Source organism: Corylus avellana, chromosome 6 (assembly GCF_965113065.1).
Source record: "Corylus avellana chromosome 6, dhCorAvel1.hap1.2, whole genome shotgun sequence".
Classification (NCBI taxonomy): domain Eukaryota; kingdom Viridiplantae; phylum Streptophyta; class Magnoliopsida; order Fagales; family Betulaceae; genus Corylus; species Corylus avellana.
In genome coordinates this window covers 1824730-1842878 of record NC_142495.1, presented here as the reverse complement: position 1 = coordinate 1842878, position 18149 = coordinate 1824730, and the positions used below count along the sequence as shown (strand labels likewise).

General features: G+C 36.9%; 4 protein-coding genes across 4 annotated transcripts; 1 reads left to right on the top strand and 3 right to left on the bottom strand.

Moving 5' to 3' along the window:
• Nucleotides 1–63: 63 nt before the first annotated feature.
• LOC132186980 (Protein kinase superfamily protein) lies at nt 64–4570 on the bottom strand. The gene is made up of 9 exons (XM_059601112.2): nt 4451–4570; nt 3444–3597; nt 3188–3278; nt 3007–3081; nt 2839–2927; nt 2572–2690; nt 1826–1966; nt 765–841; nt 64–393 (listed from the first exon to the last, which is right to left on the bottom strand). The coding sequence occupies exons 1-9, from the start codon at nt 4545–4547 to the stop codon at nt 247–249; spliced, it is 990 nt and encodes a 329-aa protein (XP_059457095.2). The 5' UTR covers nt 4548–4570; the 3' UTR covers nt 64–246.
• Nucleotides 4571–6982: 2412 nt separating this feature from the next.
• On the bottom strand, nt 6983–9158 carry LOC132188220 (RING-H2 finger protein ATL80). Its single transcript, XM_059602629.2, has 3 exons — nt 8731–9158; nt 7685–7782; nt 6983–7531 (listed from the first exon to the last, which is right to left on the bottom strand). The coding sequence occupies exons 1-3, from the start codon at nt 8887–8889 to the stop codon at nt 7177–7179; spliced, it is 612 nt and encodes a 203-aa protein (XP_059458612.2). The 5' UTR covers nt 8890–9158; the 3' UTR covers nt 6983–7176.
• A 2155-nt stretch (nt 9159–11313) lies between these two features.
• On the bottom strand, nt 11314–12311 carry LOC132186491 (xyloglucan endotransglycosylase/hydrolase protein 8). Its single transcript, XM_059600469.2, has one exon. It carries the CDS (start codon nt 12207–12209, stop codon nt 11568–11570), a length of 642 nt encoding a protein of 213 aa, XP_059456452.2. The 5' UTR covers nt 12210–12311; the 3' UTR covers nt 11314–11567.
• A 4795-nt stretch (nt 12312–17106) lies between these two features.
• LOC132186490 (uncharacterized) lies at nt 17107–17964 on the top strand. Its single transcript, XM_059600468.2, has one exon. The coding sequence runs from the start codon at nt 17107–17109 to the stop codon at nt 17962–17964; it is 858 nt and encodes a 285-aa protein (XP_059456451.2).
• Nucleotides 17965–18149: the final 185 nt, after the last annotated feature.

Genomic DNA, 18149 nt, shown 5'->3' with positions numbered 1-18149 from the left:
AGAAATTGAATAGGAAGCAAATCTCCTAAAAGAATATCACTTTCTCAATCTAGAACTTCAAATACATATGAAAACAGTAATGATTTGATTGCTCTATATTACCATGTAATTTAACGATGAAAAGATTGCTTCTGTAACTCAACAGAACAGCCAATGAAAAATTTACAGAGCCCCAGAAAGCAGCAAAATATACAAACGAAATTAACCCTGTTGTGTATGAACATCATGATCATTTTAGATGCAATGCTACGCATTTAACATCCTTAAATAGTCATCTATTATAGACATGGAAGATGAACGGTAGCCGGAACCAAAGAGGTTGTAATGATTCAAATAATGATACAACATATAAAGATCTCTCCTCTTCTCAAAGCCTGGCTGTTTAGGTATCACCTGGAGAAAGCAGGCAAGCTATTAACAAAAGATAACCTTTTTTAAATAATATCAATGCAGACAATGAGAGCAGGCAAGCTATTAACAAAAGATAACTTTTTTTAAATAATATCAATGCAGACAATGAGAAGCTAAAGCTTACAAAGAAATATAGAGAAGGTTTAGATAGAATGATAACTTCAAGATACAAGCATAGATCAGCTTGAGGTTGGGTTAGTCTTAGTTTTTCTCCAGAAAACTTGATAAGAATACAATCTAGTTGTGTTTGGTAATCTATGATTCAACCCGGGAAAAAAAAACTCTAGGTTTGAATCAAACGCCTATCAAGGCTACTGAAATTCTTTTGATTATCTATTAGAAGATGATAATACCTCAAAATAGGCATTATAGAATGCTCCCCCAAAGCCGGCGCACCACGACATTCCAAATTCTGCCTCACTATGTCCATCTATAAGAAAAGTTAATTAACAGTGTCATTGCACTTGGTGCTTTAAATTATCAAATTTCTACAACACTATTCATGTGGTATGACACACATTATATAACAGTAAAAGTATTAAGCAATCTCTTTTTCTTTTTTTTTAATATAAATAATCAAGATAATATGAAGATATCATTAAAAGCATAAAGCACCCTTAGGTATACAAAAAGTATACAAAAGAAACCACATAGCTAGTAGGAGAAAAAAGAACAAGAAAATCAATTAAGTATAGTCAAACTCAAATGCAAAAATTATCATCATACCTATTGCAACTAGGTGGTTTTATTTTGGTTGTTTTATAAACATCACACAAACACAAGCACTACGGCATGCATAGATGAGCATATATGAGAGCAATGGATTTCAGAGAAAAATAGAAGTCTTCTAGCCTAAACAACTGACATTAAACAAATGCCAATTTCTTATCCAAACTACACTGCTATCCGAAACACAACCTTTATTTATGAACATGCCCTCCACTGCCCAACTCCAAGTCTTTTTGAAGACAATTGCCAGTACAAATATGAAGCTGCATCCCCGTGTCCAAATCACCCTCATCTCATTAAAATAAAGAAGCCTCCTTTAACATCCTTGGGTATCTTAAAAGTTTGACTAAACAATGTTAGTAACTTTTTCTGTGTCTTATCATTAAAAGAGAGAAAGTCCTGAAGAAACTTTGTTTGCATCTTTTTTATCTGCGCAGTTTTGAACTATGAAAGGCATGCCAAATTGTACTCTTTGATTTCTTCATCTAGTGAACCCAGCCAGGATGTGTCCATCCTCAGATTCCCAATCATTAAGTAATTTGATCAGAAGATAACCTCAGCAACCAAAAAATTATAAAGGATCCAGCTTCACATAACTACTAGTAGTATCAACGTCAATTTTCAATGGTTAAAAGCAACACAGCTGATATGTCCTGGCACAATATTTCAACTAACTTGGACTTACAGTAACATGCTGGGTCAAGTATAACAGGCTCGCCATTGTTGTCAGAGCTAATATTTCCACTCCACAGGTCTCCATGTAGCAAGCATGGCTCTATCGCCACATTTTCAAAGAGAGGTACCATACTCTTCACCAGTCTTTGTCCTGTTACATATGATAATCAAACATCACGTGTATCAATCATATTCATAAATATTTTTTAACAAATGAATATTATGTTCTGATTGGTAAAATACTATTACATATTTTGAGTCGCATTGTAAGCTTCACATAATATTGTAGTCAGATATCATATATCAAATATACATTTGGACAGTATTTACTCAAATAAGATATTTAATTTTCCCATGGAAGTTACCTTTATAAGTTTTCTAGATCCCAGAATTCTCACAACTGACGCTTGTGCTTGGTTAATCTTTGAGGAGACAGTTGATATAAAAAGGGTAACTTTAGAATCCTAAAACTATCTTGCAGTTGGCTTGCACTTTTAAATGCAATAGTAAAGCGAAAGACATAAGCATGTAACCATTCCATGGGATCATCACTTTCAAACAGGAAAAAGGTTCCAAAATATAATCGCACAACCATAATAGGAAGTAAGCCACCTCATATGCTTGCTATACATTTATTCGAGTTGAATTGATAGAGAAGATCATCTTTAATCGAGGTATGTACAAGTGTATAACAAGCTACGATGTAGAATCATAGTAATCTGATGGAAAGAAACATTATTTCAAACGCAATCTAACCTTTTTCATAAATGGTGCTATCACCATACTGGTCTAGGGCCAACTTCAACTGGTAACCCAATCTATGCTCCCCATAAAACTGAATCCAATCTAATGACCAAGTGTTTATCTGTGGTGTACTACAAGGTAAATATAGATGACCCTGTTAGAACTCAATCAGTATTTCTCTATGTGCGGGCATGAGCATGTGCATGTGTGCTGTGAGTGTGTGTGTGTGTGCACGCACATGTATGAGGACGATAAGTTCAACAACCCAGAATACTTTACCTGCCAATGGTGTTATTTACTTCAAAGCCAAAGCCTTTCTCTGATTTTCCAGCTTTATGCATTTCAGCAAGTTTCCTCCCTAGAACAGACTGAGGACCAACAAATGGTTAAAATTCAAACACAAGTTGTTATCACCGACATCATATTCATATAACTCTGCAGCTTCACCTGATTGCCACGGGAATTACCAAATTGAATGAATTCCATGATGATGTATGAACCACCCGTTGGTAGGGGTCCAACCTACAATGCTTGACAACAGGCTTACTTAAGCTTTACTACCAAATAGGGAACTTATGTCGAAGATAAACAATGTTACTTAAATATTTACAGAATCAAACTTGCATACCTTAAATGGCTTAGGCACACGGATTGCTCTGGTTTCATACATGGCACCTAAACCAAGAGCCTCTGCCTCAAACATTGATGGACCAATACTCCTGATCCAGTGTTTCAAAATCATAATGTATGTGTTACTTTGACGTGGATTTTAAAAGGATTTAAATTGTATATTCATGTGTTAAAATCAGAAGCAGATTTGCATCAGTAGATGGCTAAATATAGGATTGAATCATATGAATATCAAATTTGGCATACCACTCTACCTGTTTGTTTTTACAAAGAAAGAACCTGCATCAGTATCATAACGAGTAGCAAGATTGATGCAACCACCGCCTACAGAACTGGTTTTTGTTATCTGTGTTGCCTTTCCTTCTGAGAGAATCCACTCACGAACCGGATCTTCACTCGTCGTGGCCACTGCCAAGCAACTGATACTGATTAATTTGACCAGCATAATTAAAACATAGGTTCCCTCAAACGGAATTTTATGGCACAAGAACACAGCTTAACAGTTTTTCATTTTAACGAGTTTAAGCTTTCTTAATCTCCAAACCTCAATAAATCATCCCTATTACAGTTCAATTAGACAAAAGCTCCATAGAATTCATATCTAAATCATCGTATAAATAAGTCATTGAATAAATGACCCAAGACCAACTAAAGTTTATGATTGCCTCCATTCCTGCACACAATTGGCACATATCAACTGCAACAGCAATTCTTAGGAACATCAAATCACTGATGGGAAATCTCTTATAACCCCAAAGTTGCTCCATCACAGCTCAAAACCATAAGAACATTAAAAAATTACAAACCCACCAAAAAAAAAAATCGAGAACATCGTATCATCAATTGGTAAATATCCAGAAACCAAATATATTGTCTCCACCGCAAGACAAACAGGCATCAAAGAAGCTCTTAGGGAAATTCTATATATTGGGGGTAATCTTTTCATTCCATGAATTTGCTCCATTAAGGTTCAAATCATAATTCTTTTTAGGAAAAGCAATATAATTTAATCTCACACTATAAATAGACAGCTAAAAAGCTCAAGAAATTCATCAAAATCAATTATGGGTAATCAACAACCAAAACAACAAGAAGGTAGAGGTAGCAAAATCCCATGTATATGCACACCCAAAAAAACCGATGTGGGGTGCCAAAAAGCTCATATATCGACTCCATTTCGCCTCAAATTAGTGAGAGACAACTAAACTCAGCTCATACACATTTTAAAAATCATCACTTTCTTAGTGATATTTGTACGTACTGGCAAATGGTGTGTGCTTGGGGGAGCAGGGCCGATGAAGACGAGGGAGAGAAGGCAAGCAAGAGCCGAGAGACACGACTCCTACGTGTGCCACCATTATCTCTTTCCGCTCCAAAACGCTTTTACGGTGTTACCACTGGCGCTGGGTACTGGGTAGGACTATATTAGATGCAAGTGCAACACGTGTATGATAGAGATATGTTTTTTTTCTTTTTTCTTTTTTCTTTTTTTCCAAGCAGAGGGTTGGTGTAATAACTAATACGTAGTATGAGTACTTCATTTTTATGACTATTATCTAATGCAGACTCAAAGGTGTGTTTGAAATTGCGATTTCATAAGAATAATTTATGTTTTTATAAGGTATCGCAAAACGTAAGATATTTGGTATTACGATTTAAAAAATACTTAATTTAAAATAAGAAAAAAATCTACGATTTCAATAAGCAGATTAAGGGGTGCTTATTTGAAAAGTGCGAATTTAAACCAAAATTATGAATTCGCATAACAAATATTTAATAAAAAAATATTTTTTAACATATTTTACCAAGTGCTTTTACGATTTTAAAAAGCAACGATTTTAAAAATGTAATTTTTAAAAATAGCATTTTTAAAATCACACTTATTAAGATCGCAATCCTAAACAGACCCTTAATGTTTATTTATGTGTTTTTTTCTTTTATAAAAATAAAAAATTTCTTTCATAACATAAAAATAAAAAATTATTTTATATTTTTAAATTATTTGTTAATGTCCTGCAACTTTTGTTCTTCCTACCTACACGGTCCTACGTAATAGATAATTAACTCCCATACCATTATTGGGCTATACGGGTATTAACTACCATTTTAGCCACTATATACGATACGCCTCCAATTTAAAAGATAAACAATGCTTAAATCAAGGCAAACATGGTCTCTAAGGGGTAGTTCAATCGGGTGTGAACTATGCTTCTTGAAGTAAAGGTCACTAGTTCGAATTTCTCTTCCCTTGTGTGAACATGTTAAAAAAAAAAATCAAGGCCAACATGAAATTAACTACAAGTAAAGATGAATCATATCATTGAAACGGTTAGAAATGATTTTTGATACTGTGAACCCCATAAATTTAATCATAAATTTATAAGAATTGAACGGAAGAAAATCAATAACAAATCTCATTCTAAGCGCTTTGCAATTCTTATAATATAAGCAGAGCTTGTCAGATACAGGCTCTATTTATATTTATTTTTCTTCTTTCGCATGCATTAAAAAAAAAATAATAATAAATAAATAAAAGGTTCAAACCGCACTAATTCGAGATTTGGAATTCCATGAGATTTGGAACAGATCGGGCAACATCATCATTATTTTGAAGAAAGTTTCACAATTTTTTTTTATTTTTTTTGCAATGGATAGGAGAACGTCTCATCTCATCCCATCAATTTCATAAATCCCGACAAATTTCACACTAACAATTGGTCAAACCTCAAGCCTCCTCCTCAAAGCTATGAGGCCATTGGTTTGCACCAACGAATTTGAAACTGGGCAAAATGCATTTCACAATCGAGTCACCATATGTCATAATATGCAGAATGACTAAGCCCATTTATATTGGCTTGTCTTAAATGGGTTGTTACGTAAAATTAGAAATACAATCACCCAAAACTATTTTATATTGGATTAACTATCCCTAGCCTAATATGAAAATGAGTTACAGTATCAATCAAAATTAGGATTGGTAATGTAGCTTTCTCTAAACATAAAATTGTTGATTGTTTATTTAGCTCTCTCTCTCTCTCTCTCTCTAGCTTCTAGAGGCCACCTCGCACCGCAAGTTTCGTTGCGGCTCGTCTCATGATTGACTCGTAATCTTCGACGAGTCTCCAGCAGTCCTTCTCCTCGACTCTCTCACCCAAGTGGCTTCACCTCCCTCCACTCTTTGGCTTCCCCAATGTTGTGAGTTTCAAGATGCAATTGTGGTAGTGAGTGGGGCGGCGATCGAACTTTTGGCGACGAGTGTGGTTCGTGAGAGAGAAAGAGAGAGAGAGAGCGTGACAATCCGAGTGTTGGGGATGGGTAGGGTTTTAGTGACAAGCTTTAGATGAGCAATGAGATGTAGAGAGAGAGAGAGCATGGCGGTCTGGGCTAAAGAAAGAGCAGGAGGTGGCGGCTTTTAGAAGTGGTACAGTAACAAGCACAGATTTGTTGACTTTACACAACGATTTTGGTAGTGGCAACGAGCACTCGTTTCTTGGCTCTACAACATGAGCACAACAATGGGTTTGAAAGAGAGAGAGATAATAGTTAAATGGTATAAAGAAAAAAATAAATAATATGATGTGAAGTGAAGTGCATTTGAAGCATTTTAGCTAAAATTTAGCTAGAACTTTAGATAATGTATGCAATCTTCCAAGGAAGCTTCACTTTCTATTTTTGGACACTATATGTATAAAGCTACAATATACCGAATGCTTAACAACTTCAATTTATATAAAGATGGATGCTTGGATGAGAATGCCAAATATCGATTGAACTTCATCTGATACTTCTTAGAATTTTGAGGATTTTTTTTTTCACAACAATTCCAAGTTATTGAGTCTGAGTCATGCAACAGAGGATAGGAAATTTCTGTACATGTAGGAATAAAAAATCTCCAATCATAAAATGCCTCAAAACCTAAAAGCTTTTCACCCACTCTACAGAGATATGTATTACAATCTGGAGCACAATAAATTTGAGTTGCTTTCATCATCGTCTTCTTTCTGCTTCTCCAGAAAGTGTTGGCTCTGGGGTGTTCACAAGAACAGGCTCAACATGCCCTTGGATACTTACATTCTCTATTGCACGCTCAAGGCCAGGTAGCAGCCACAGATGGGAATGTTCCATTGAGACCTCAGAATCATCAAAAGATTGAGTGATACTAAACACAGGTGGTCTTTCATGTTTTGTTCCAAAAGAGTCTTGTAATGGTAGACGACAGACAGGGCAAGTAGACTGTCTTCTGAGCCACACATCAATGCAACAGAGATGAAAATTGTGGCCGCATTTGGGCATTATTCGTAGTACTTCTTTCTCTTGGTACTCTGCCAAACATATTGAGCACCTGCAGAAGCAAAAGAACTAACCTTTTATGTCTATCCGAGGAGAACTAAAACAAAAAGTCTCTTTGAGACATACCACTTAAATTAACATAGGATTTTAAGGTAAATAAAAGGAACTTTTTATTCAATGACCAATTATTGGCGGCTGAACTCACTGTGGATCTTCCATAGAACTGAAAGCTTCATGGCTGAATTTCATGGTAGGGATCGCAGCAACCAGAACTGGTTCAAGGCCTCTAACCCCAGGCTCTGGCTGTCAGCAAATAGTGAAAATTTAATACCATTGCTGTAAGCTCAATTACAAATGAGAGAAGTAGGAAGGCAGGTGCAACCTTCTTGTAAGATGATCCTATAAAGCCACCCACTTTGTAAGTGGGAAGAAAGCAAATTTAGGCTTAAGGTTGAATAAAAAAAAAAAAATCACAGTCGATATTTTTGTTAAACTACTACTAATCTCAAAAGCTTAATATAAAATAGTTGACTTAATCATTAATTAATACTCTAACACTCCCCTCACGTATAGGTTCAAATTCTTCCTTAATAAGTAAGACATAAAATGTTTAATAGAAATAAGATGTGAAAGATGAAATCAAGATTCGAACTTAAAACTTACCATATTAAACTATTAATTATTTCAAAAGCTTAAACTAATAAGAAATCATTGATTTAATTACTTAATTAATATTTTAACAATTTTTATAGACGAAGTGTAGAACAATCTGCCGATATTAGAGAAAGCTATCCTCACAAGTAATCATGACAGTTCATATATTCTAACAATTTTTATAGACAATGCAGTGTAGACAATCTGCTAATATATATTAGAGAAAGCTATCTTCACAAGTAATCATGACAGTTCATATATAATATATAGAAACACACTCACACACTCAATTACTCAAACACAGAGACACACTCACTCACGAGACCCATAAATCTCCCCTAGATTTTGTTATTACCTTTATATTTCAACCCTAAAGCAACCAAATTGCATATTGATTCTAGTTACTACAGTAAGTAAATGTGAATTAAAGGACAATCAAGAACTAACAATATGCTAAAACATCTCAAGCTAGCACAACTCACTACAACACTCGGCATAGATTCACAAATTGAGACAAAACACCCAATCAGTTAGTCTTACCAATTACCAGCCAAAAATGAAGAAAACCCAGCAAAGAGATAATTGAACAGTACGTACCTGCTCAAGATCAATCCCTGATTCAATCTCGAACATGGGCCGTGATTCCGCCCTGCGGAGCCTCCCACAGATTATTCTTGTGCAGACAAATATAATAAATGTTGCACTCATCCCAAACCCAATAACAGCGGTAATCAAATTCATTCCTGAACCCGTCATCTCCAACTTCCCAATTCTCAGACAAACAAAATACACCCAGAGGTCCGAAAGCACAATACAAGATGAAGAAACAACACTAACAAGAACACCCACAAGTTCTAAACCACAGAAGACGGAAAACAAAGCGGAGAGGAGAACAAGACTGACTTGGAAAGAGTCACCCAGATCATGATTTTTCGAGAAATATCAAGTTCTCAAAGCACGATTGGCCTAATTTCTTCAGGTGGACTACGGAGGGGTGGACTCAAAAGTTAAGAAGACTTGGGGCCACGAACGGACGGTGGGATGACAAGTCGGATATGTGATAGGATGAAGAGTGCTCATTTTCTTGCCCTTTTGGAATCATATTCGTGGGGTCCATAACATGGAGGGACCCCACAGATTTAAGAGGTTCTGGATCAGACGGTTGACGACGGTTGCCAGTTTTGGCGGCAAAGGAACTCAACGGTAAAAAGAGAGTAAATTTTGGGAGATTCCTACGAGAGTGTACTGTGGTAGAGAATCTGAGGCCCTTTTCTGCTTTTTGAGGCTGCGCCTGTCTCTCAACCTTGCCACTTCTGGATAAGGCATAGACTTTGGTGAAATTTGGTGAGCATTTTCAATTTTGTCCAACGGAAACTTTTTCATTGAAGGGCAAGCTGACGCAATAGAGATTTTTACTGATTTTTGTTTAAATTGTTATTAATTTTGATAGTAAATATAATAGAGTTAATATAATGTCCATATGTCTAACTAAATTTTAGATTGTCTGTCTATTTACTATTTACTTTTAACAGTTGGCCCATAAAATTATTGAAATCCAAACTACACGGTGTTTGTTTATTGAGAATACTGTGGTCGGTCTTTTTACTTTTTTTTTTCCTTGTCTTTGTATAATTATAGTTGAAACAGCTAGGGAGTGGAAGACTTGGAAGTCTTTCAAGGAATGCTCCAATTTCCATGACGCAGAATTAATCTGAAAATAGACCATTTTACGTGATCTTCACTCTAGCTCTCCTCGAGTCAAAAAGCACCACATGTTTAAGTAGGGCAACACAATTCTTTTACATAAGTCAATGGTGGACTCTACAAATTTAATAATTCATCTATTGAATTTATAAAATAATATAGACAAAATATGAAAAACTTATTAACCTCTAATATTTATCTTCTAAACCTTATTCTGACTTCGTATCCATTTTCTAAAGTCCTAATAGAAGTGGTTCCTAAGTCTAAAGAGCACTAGCAGCAGATTCTTAACAATTTTTCTTTAATTTTGAGAATAAAACTACTTTTTGATTCCTTATAAAAAAACACTTCACAATAGATTCTCTTATTTTTTCCTATATGAATTTGATACTATTTTTTTTTTTTTTTTTTATCATTGCAACCAATAAAAGATGAGAGAGGAGAGAAAGTTGTTGGGATATGTGAAAGAGAGGAGAGAGAATTAGTTCTTTACAATTTAATAATGCATTTGACATTTACAGTGTTTCCCAATGCATTGAGAACACTGTAGATGTCATTTGATGGGATTCAGATCCCTTGAAATTCTTAGGGAAATTTCAGTTTCTGAAATTTCAGATCTAAGTCATTTATTTTTATCTAAGAGCTATTATCCTACCACGTGTCTCACTATTAATAAAATAATAAAATAATGATAATTATTAATATCATTAAAAATTTATTATTATTTTGTTACTAGTGGAACACGTGACAAAATAATGACTCTTGGATAAAAATTAATGGCTTAGATCTGAAATTTCAGAAACTAGAATTCTCCTAAGAATTTTAGGGGATCCAGACCTTTGATGTTGGTTATATTTAGGGCTTCTGATATGGGTGTTTTTTTGTGATTTTTTTGAGATTTTTCTTAAACATAGGGAAGGGAATTGGCTATAGAGAATCTGCTGCTAGTGCTTAACAGAAGCGGTTGCTAAGTCCTAACATAAACGGTTGTAGGAAAGGTCCCATCCGTTTAACCAGTTGGCCCATGGGCCTTTCGAATTTGGATTCCAATCTCTCTCTCTCTCTCTGTTTTTTTTTTTGGATTTTATTATGGGCCTGTCAATTTTAAGCCCAGTTTTTACTTGTGTCAATTATGGCCTATGGACTACCTGGTTTGGAGTCTCAACTTTTTAACTGAAGGTAATAATATAATGGTAATAGGCAGACGAGTAATATCTCATTAACACTATGTTGGCAATTTACCTTCATAAACTGATACCCACCTCAACAAATCAAGAACTTGGAGTCATAGATGGCTGGAATCCTCAATTGTCATTGCAACATGAAGCTGGATGTGAGTAAAAACAGCATATATTACAATATGCAAACCCAATAAGCTCTAGGCGACCTCCATCAATTGATAAGATTTGCTATATGTATATAAATCAGTCTGAACAAACATTTTTCGAAGCAAAACTAAGCATAAAAACTACAATCTTACAGAGTAATCAACCAATATTATTCATTCATTCATGTTCAAGTAAGCAACTCTTGAATACTTTTCTCAACCAAATGGAAACACAAGTTGGAAACAAAAGGGCATCAACAGTTATCATCACCAAATAATATGATGAGTACAACAGACTACCCCCACCCAAAATCAAACAACATCAATGAAAATCAATCATTTTTAATTTATTGAATTTCTGAAAACACCCACCTCAAGAAGACAAGAACCCAAAAAACCCAGATCACGAATCACAAGAAGACTCCAGTGCAGTCCCAGCCGGCACATGAATATCCTTGTAGACACAAACATACGGTGCATCGCACCCCACATACTTCCCAGTCCACCTCGCCTCATCAATGTAGCTTGCATCCCAAACGGACGCATACAAAAACATGGGTTTCTCTGGAAAATCCTCACCGTCCCTCTTCTTCTCCGTCCTCACCGCTTTCCCATCAATGAGCCACTGGATCTCGTTCGGGCCCCACTTGATCACATACTCGTGGAACCCATCAGAGCAGTCGAAACCCAACTGGTGAATGCTCTCCCTGCTGCCGGTGCCGGCAGTGTAGTAGTTGGTTTGTACGATGGTCAGGTCCTTGCCCAAGAACTCGAAGTCGATTTCGTCCTGAGATTTGTCGCCCTCTAGGGAGGAGAGGTAGAGGTTGAAGTTGAGGCCGCTGGTGTTCCCTGTAGGACACTTAATGAGGGCGCTGAAGGTGCCGTAGAGGAATCTCGTGGTGGTGCGCCACCTTGCGCCGCCGCGGTGGTCGAAGGTGAGGGTGATGGTGTTGGAGTTGGGGCAGTGGGTGCAGGCTTCTGGGGTGTAGTCTATAGCGATTTGTTTGAGGGGTTGGGTTTCTGGGTGGAGAGCTGGATCAGCCATTTTTTGTTTCCCGAGAGAGAGAGAGATTGACTTGGAAACTGGATCTTCTTCTTGTTCTGTACTGCGGCTAGCGCCAAATGAAGTCTATGATTTGGAGAAAGTAGTACATTTATCCCTCAACTGATAATATTTTAAAAAGAAACCTTAAGCCTTATGAAACCCTAAGCTCCCCTTCTGAGCGCCGCTGCCTCAGGGGAGGAGTGATGCCCGTTGCCTGCATCCCTCCTCCCTTCTTTGCTTCCGGATTTTTGTTTTAGGTTTGTTTCTGTCTTTAGTATTTTCTGTTCTGTTGTGCTTGTATTATCTCTTGGTGGATACTGCTTTTGGGGGTTTTCACTTATACTCTCTCCCTCCCTGTTTGTTTGTGTGTACCGCCGATTTCCTCCGCGCTCGCTTCGCTGCTCACCACTCGCTGTCGGGTCTTTTCACGCGCCCCTCCCGCGCTAAGCTATTTGTGCCACCTTCCGCGGCGGTTTCCGGCCAGCTCACGATCGGCCTCCTCTGGCTGCCGTGACCCGCTTTGAGTGTTTTTCGCATTTATTTTCCTGTTTTTTTGTTTTTTTGTTTTGTATTTCCTTTGAATTCCCCTGTATTTGATTTTATTTGCTGTAATTTATTTTCGAGCATTAGTTTTATTGTTCCCTTTTATTTCCCTGTATAGTTTTATTTATGCTTGTAATAAGGCTTTCTCCTCCTGCTTTGTTGCGCTTGGTTGCTGCCCGATATTACTGGTCCAAACCTTTGGGTTGTGGATGTGAAATTTATCCTGGCTTTCAAGTCGAGGAGGATGAGCATCGGCTTGTGGGTTTTGCTCTCAAGGCTGAGGAATAAGTATCGGCTTGGGGGTTTTGCTCTTAAGGCCGAGGAATAAGTATCGGCTTGAGAGTTTTGCTCTCAAGGCCGAGGAATAAGTGCTACCTATGCATTAGATGATGTCTGTTTGATGCAGATCTGAGTTTTTAACCTGATATTTAGTCATAAGTTAGCGGATGCTGTGTTTTTGTTGATTTGGTCTATTGTTGATGACTGTATCTTTAGCTTCGGCTATGATTTATTTCAGAGCTTTTTGCTCTGTTTGTAAGAGTTTTAGGCTCGCAACTTTTATCAATGAATGAGTATGATATGTTTAAAAAAAAAAAAAAAATCAATAATGAAGTTTGTAATTTGTAAAATGTCCCATATTATTGGAAAATGATTTTTTTAAATTTTTTATTAAAAGTATTTTTGTCATTTTTACACATAAAAGATATTGCAGCTTTATTAGTAATTCTGTAATTTGAAGGACATTGCATAAATTAAAATTTTTTTAAAAAAAAACTAGAAATTGCGGTATTATTAGACGAAATTAATAAGAAAACCCTACTATCAAGTCCATCTTGATAACACATTTTCTACAGCCTCCAATTATTATGTGACACACCATAAATTATTAAATTAAAGAAAAATGCAAAAAATAAAAGTGAGAATAATCACACCAAATCAGGAAAAAAAAAAATTCATAGCCAGCAAAACTCAGGTCAGACCGACAGCGTGGGTCTCGCTGGACCCACAGGTTTGGCTGGCAGTGAACGTCTCAAATTTCATCGGCCATGACTTGCTTCAAAACTCGTTTTTAATGTCTAAAAAAAGGAGTTTCTAATAAAAGATTTTCTCAATTAATAAATATACTATTCCTGATTTTTTTTTCTTCAGTTGAGTAAGTCTTTACTTTAGCGTCGATGAAGATGATTGAGATCTAATTAGATCAATCTCAGCCGAACATTTTGAGAAAGGACCACGTCGGCAAAGAAACCAAAGATAGAAGACATAATGAAAAGACTTCAAAAAAATTATGGTAGGGTACCACCCCATAAGCATTGCATGGGTTTGACTCCTCACAATAAGCATTATTTTATTTTATTTTATTACCAATCCTACATATAATATATTCATTTTACCATCTTCAATTAAGATTAATGCAGGCATGGGCCGAGTAGTTCTATATGCCCAAACCACAAGCGCCTACGAGGCGAACAAAGTTAACAAACCAACAAACTATTAGAAAAAAAAAAAAAAAACTAATCAGACAACCACGAGAGATACAGCCATACAGGACAAAAAATAGTTGCCCTTCGACCTCATTCTAGCTATCCCTTTAGTCTTGACGAGAAATGGTCGTAACCTATCAGTAGGCAAGAAATTCGACACCACTCCTTTGTCAAGACCATACCTCCATCAGCAAGTAACACCTGACCAAAAAAAAAATGTATCTCACTAGAAGACGTGAATTTGACATCACACTTGGTTAGGGTTGAGCCCAATCAGAGGGCAACACTTCTTTCATTATATAATTATTAATCTATCATTCTTGCATTAGATTATTCTTCTACCTATCACGATCTCGGTCTCTCTTTTACCGGCGTTCGTTATCTGAGGTTAGCCGTGCGGTCGACTGTGTTCGGCCTGCGCTCTCCGGCTCCAATTTCTACTTGGTATGGTGATAATTTGTCACAATTATGACGACTATAATGAGAAAACTTCCATCAACCAAGATTAAACGAAAATGCCGTACGAGATGAAAAAGCATAAAAGTATTTTTTTTTGGCTATTATCGTTTATGGACGCATGTAATAAGTATACTTTATTATATGCTTTGGGGAAAGTAGGTAAGCTGCATGCCGTTTGGTGAGTGAGAAAATGACCAGTCAAGTAGAAGATTGATTCAACTCGATCCGCAGCTCACTTATGATGACTTGGTCATTTGTTGATATCATCGATGCAATCATTAAATTTGCTACCCAACGTTAATTAACAAACAACATCACTTGGTGGGTTGCTAAACTCAGTTTGCCTCAAGTGGAACACTCTGCCTCTTTCTTATACATATTTATTATATATAATTAGCCTCTAAAATCCATTTTGAAGCATAAATAGGATTTTTTGGATCAAAATATGCAAAAATTTATGGCAAATTTATATCATAAAAGGGATTTTTAGCAATCTTACACCATGTAAATGGCCAGAAGACTAAATTAGCAAGTTGCAAATTAAGTCAGTTAACATGAAGGAGAACATGCTGCATGCTTATTCCACGTATATATCTGATTAGGCCTTATACAAGCTCTTTTGAAGCATAGGATTCTGTGGATAATCACCTATTTGGATCATAAATTGATTCCACGTGCCATTCCACACGTGTCTTGTGCATAACATCCACGTGCTAAAAGACAAATGTCTCAATTCCACCTTGAAAGGAACGGAATTTTCAATTTTGGGTATCAAAACCCTCATGATTAGGACTAAATAGAGTGTTGGGATCTTTAGTAATTTAATTTAGGCAATAATTGTGAAACCAAAAATTATACGAGATCTAGTGATCCACTTGTCCGAATAAATATTAAGTAATCCAAAATTTATTTTGGCAGATGAGCGGGCTTCTTATACGTTGTTTCACAATTACTGTCTAAATTGTCGAAAATATTTTAATCTCATGATTAGCAAAACAAATAATAATAATTAAAAAAAGGGTACTTCCAATCAACCCACAAAGCCTTAGCAGTACATGATTTAATGTTAAGAATTGCTTCAAATTTAAGGGATGATATTTCATTATTTCACTAAGAAAATGCAAACAGCACAAAGGACACGGTACGAAGTGTTGGAGCCCACAAATCATTCTATCTCCAACGACTAAAATCCAACGGTTACCTCCACGTCGCAACCATTAAACTAAACTTGCCCGCCGGGTTTTAAAAAATTCCGATGGCAACGTTACAAATCCGTTTTTCATTTACTAGCCGACAAACTTTGACCGCCATTTTGTGTCGGCTTCTCTCTGTATTTTTCCATGTTCGGCCCGTTTGGCTCGGGTCTGATTGCGCCGCGGCTTTCGAGTTGCTCCATGGTCGATCGCCTTGGTTGAAGGATGAAGAATTTGGTGTGCGATGGAAATAAGTACAAATCATTTTTCCAGAATCTTCTTTTCACAAGTTCGTTTCAATTCCCACGTACATAAACAACCTCCTGCAAAACAGAAAAAGCAATCATCATTAAATCATAGAAAACATTACACTATGTAACAGAGAATTTAGGTGTAGTTTTAACCAACGAGCCAAGCTTAAGCTCATTGAGCCCAAGACGAGGCAATTTGGAAGTACATTATGCACACGATTGAAGCTTAAAAAAATGGTGGTTGAAGAGTTAGAAAATTAGAAAGAAACAAGACATGATAGAGATAGGCATCTGCCTGCATATAGACTGCATTTTTCATCACTCCTTGCAGCCGTCTAATACTTAGAACAGAGCTTACGCGTATCGGGCCAAAGCTAGCTAGGCAACTTGCAAGTACATTATGCACACGATTGGAGATTTAAAAAGTTGTTTTATAAACTTATTCTAAAAGTTTAAATCAATAAAAAACAGTTGGTTTGGTTTGATCATGTAGGTGATGACATCTCTCTCACATGAAAGTTTATTACTTATCCAAAAAGCTCTCTCATATGAGAGTTTATTACTTACCCAAAAGGCTTTCCGTTACGTGTGGATTCAAATTTTTCTTTAATAAATGAAGCTTAACACGTAAATATTTAGCAGAAATGAAATTCGAACTCAAAATTTTTGCTATGAAACTAAGCTAAAATTTTGAACTCATAGCAAAAGATTGATTTAATTTAGTTGATAGATTAAAAAATAGTAAAGAAACAAACTAATAATAATAGAGATGGGTATATGCCTGGATCCATTCTTCTTGGGGCTATCAGCTACCTTATATATATATATATAGCGCCAGATGGTACCATCTATGCCAATGAGCTTAGTTTTCAAATGCAATAACAAATTCCTCTCTTAATCCTTGCTGATCAACGGCCAGAAGAAAACTAGTTAAAAGCTAGCTCAGTTTATTGCGATTTTTGTGTCAATGGCAGGAGGTTCTGAAACCACGAAAACCGCTAATATTGCCACCGCCACCAACAGCAAGGTGCAATCAAGCAAACCGGCACTCCGTAGGTTTGTCGGAGTTCGACAAAGGCTGTCAGGGAGATGGGTGGCAGAGATCAAGGACTCGTCTCAACGAGTAAGACTATGGCTCGGAACTTACGACACCCCAGAAGAAGCGGCTAGAGCGTATGACGAGGCGGCTCGAGCCCTACGCGGGGAAAATGCCCGAACCAACTTTGCATCGGTTAACCCAAATTCGAGCCTATCGGGTTCGTCATCCCCAATCAATGGGGGGTCGCCGTCACAATCTGAAGGGAGGCATGGGCTCAGCTTCTCTTCGTTGAAGGCAAAACTGAGCAAAAATCTGCAGAGTATCATGGCAAGGAATGGCGACAATAAATCCTCGAAAAGTAGGGTAAGTGATCACTTCACTTTTGCTAAGATATTTCACTTCAGAAACTACCAATTCCAAAACCAAATGGACATCAACAGCGTTGAGAAAGTGGCGGTGCAGCCAAGCATTATCGTGCCCCATTTCGGGAACGAGGCGCCCTCTTCTTGGGAAAGCTCTACTAGTGTTTCGGAAAGCAGCGCTGAGTGGCTCGGTTTCGGCCGCCAACATGGGCTGGAGTCAGATGGGTCGGATATTGGAGAGGTTAGTTTTGGTGAGCAAGGGTTCATGGAGCGAATGATGGGGTGGAACATGGATAGCCCAGATCAGATTGGTTTTGATGATGTGGATCTTGATCAGGGCACCAGGAGTAAGCGGTTCAAGGTTTCTTCTTCTGTGGTGGTCCCTCCAACCTTCAGCGGCTCCCCATATAATGGAGAAAATTAAAGCCAGCTAGGCATGGATCACCATGGATGCTAATCTGCAGCAATCAAGTGGTTGCTAATCATGTCTTATGTTGTATAAAACTTATATGAAGTTGCTGTTGCTTTCAAGTGATACTATAAGTTCTTCGCTTGAAGAGAGAAAGAGAGAGATAGATATGTGATAACATATATGTTTTTTTTTTGGTT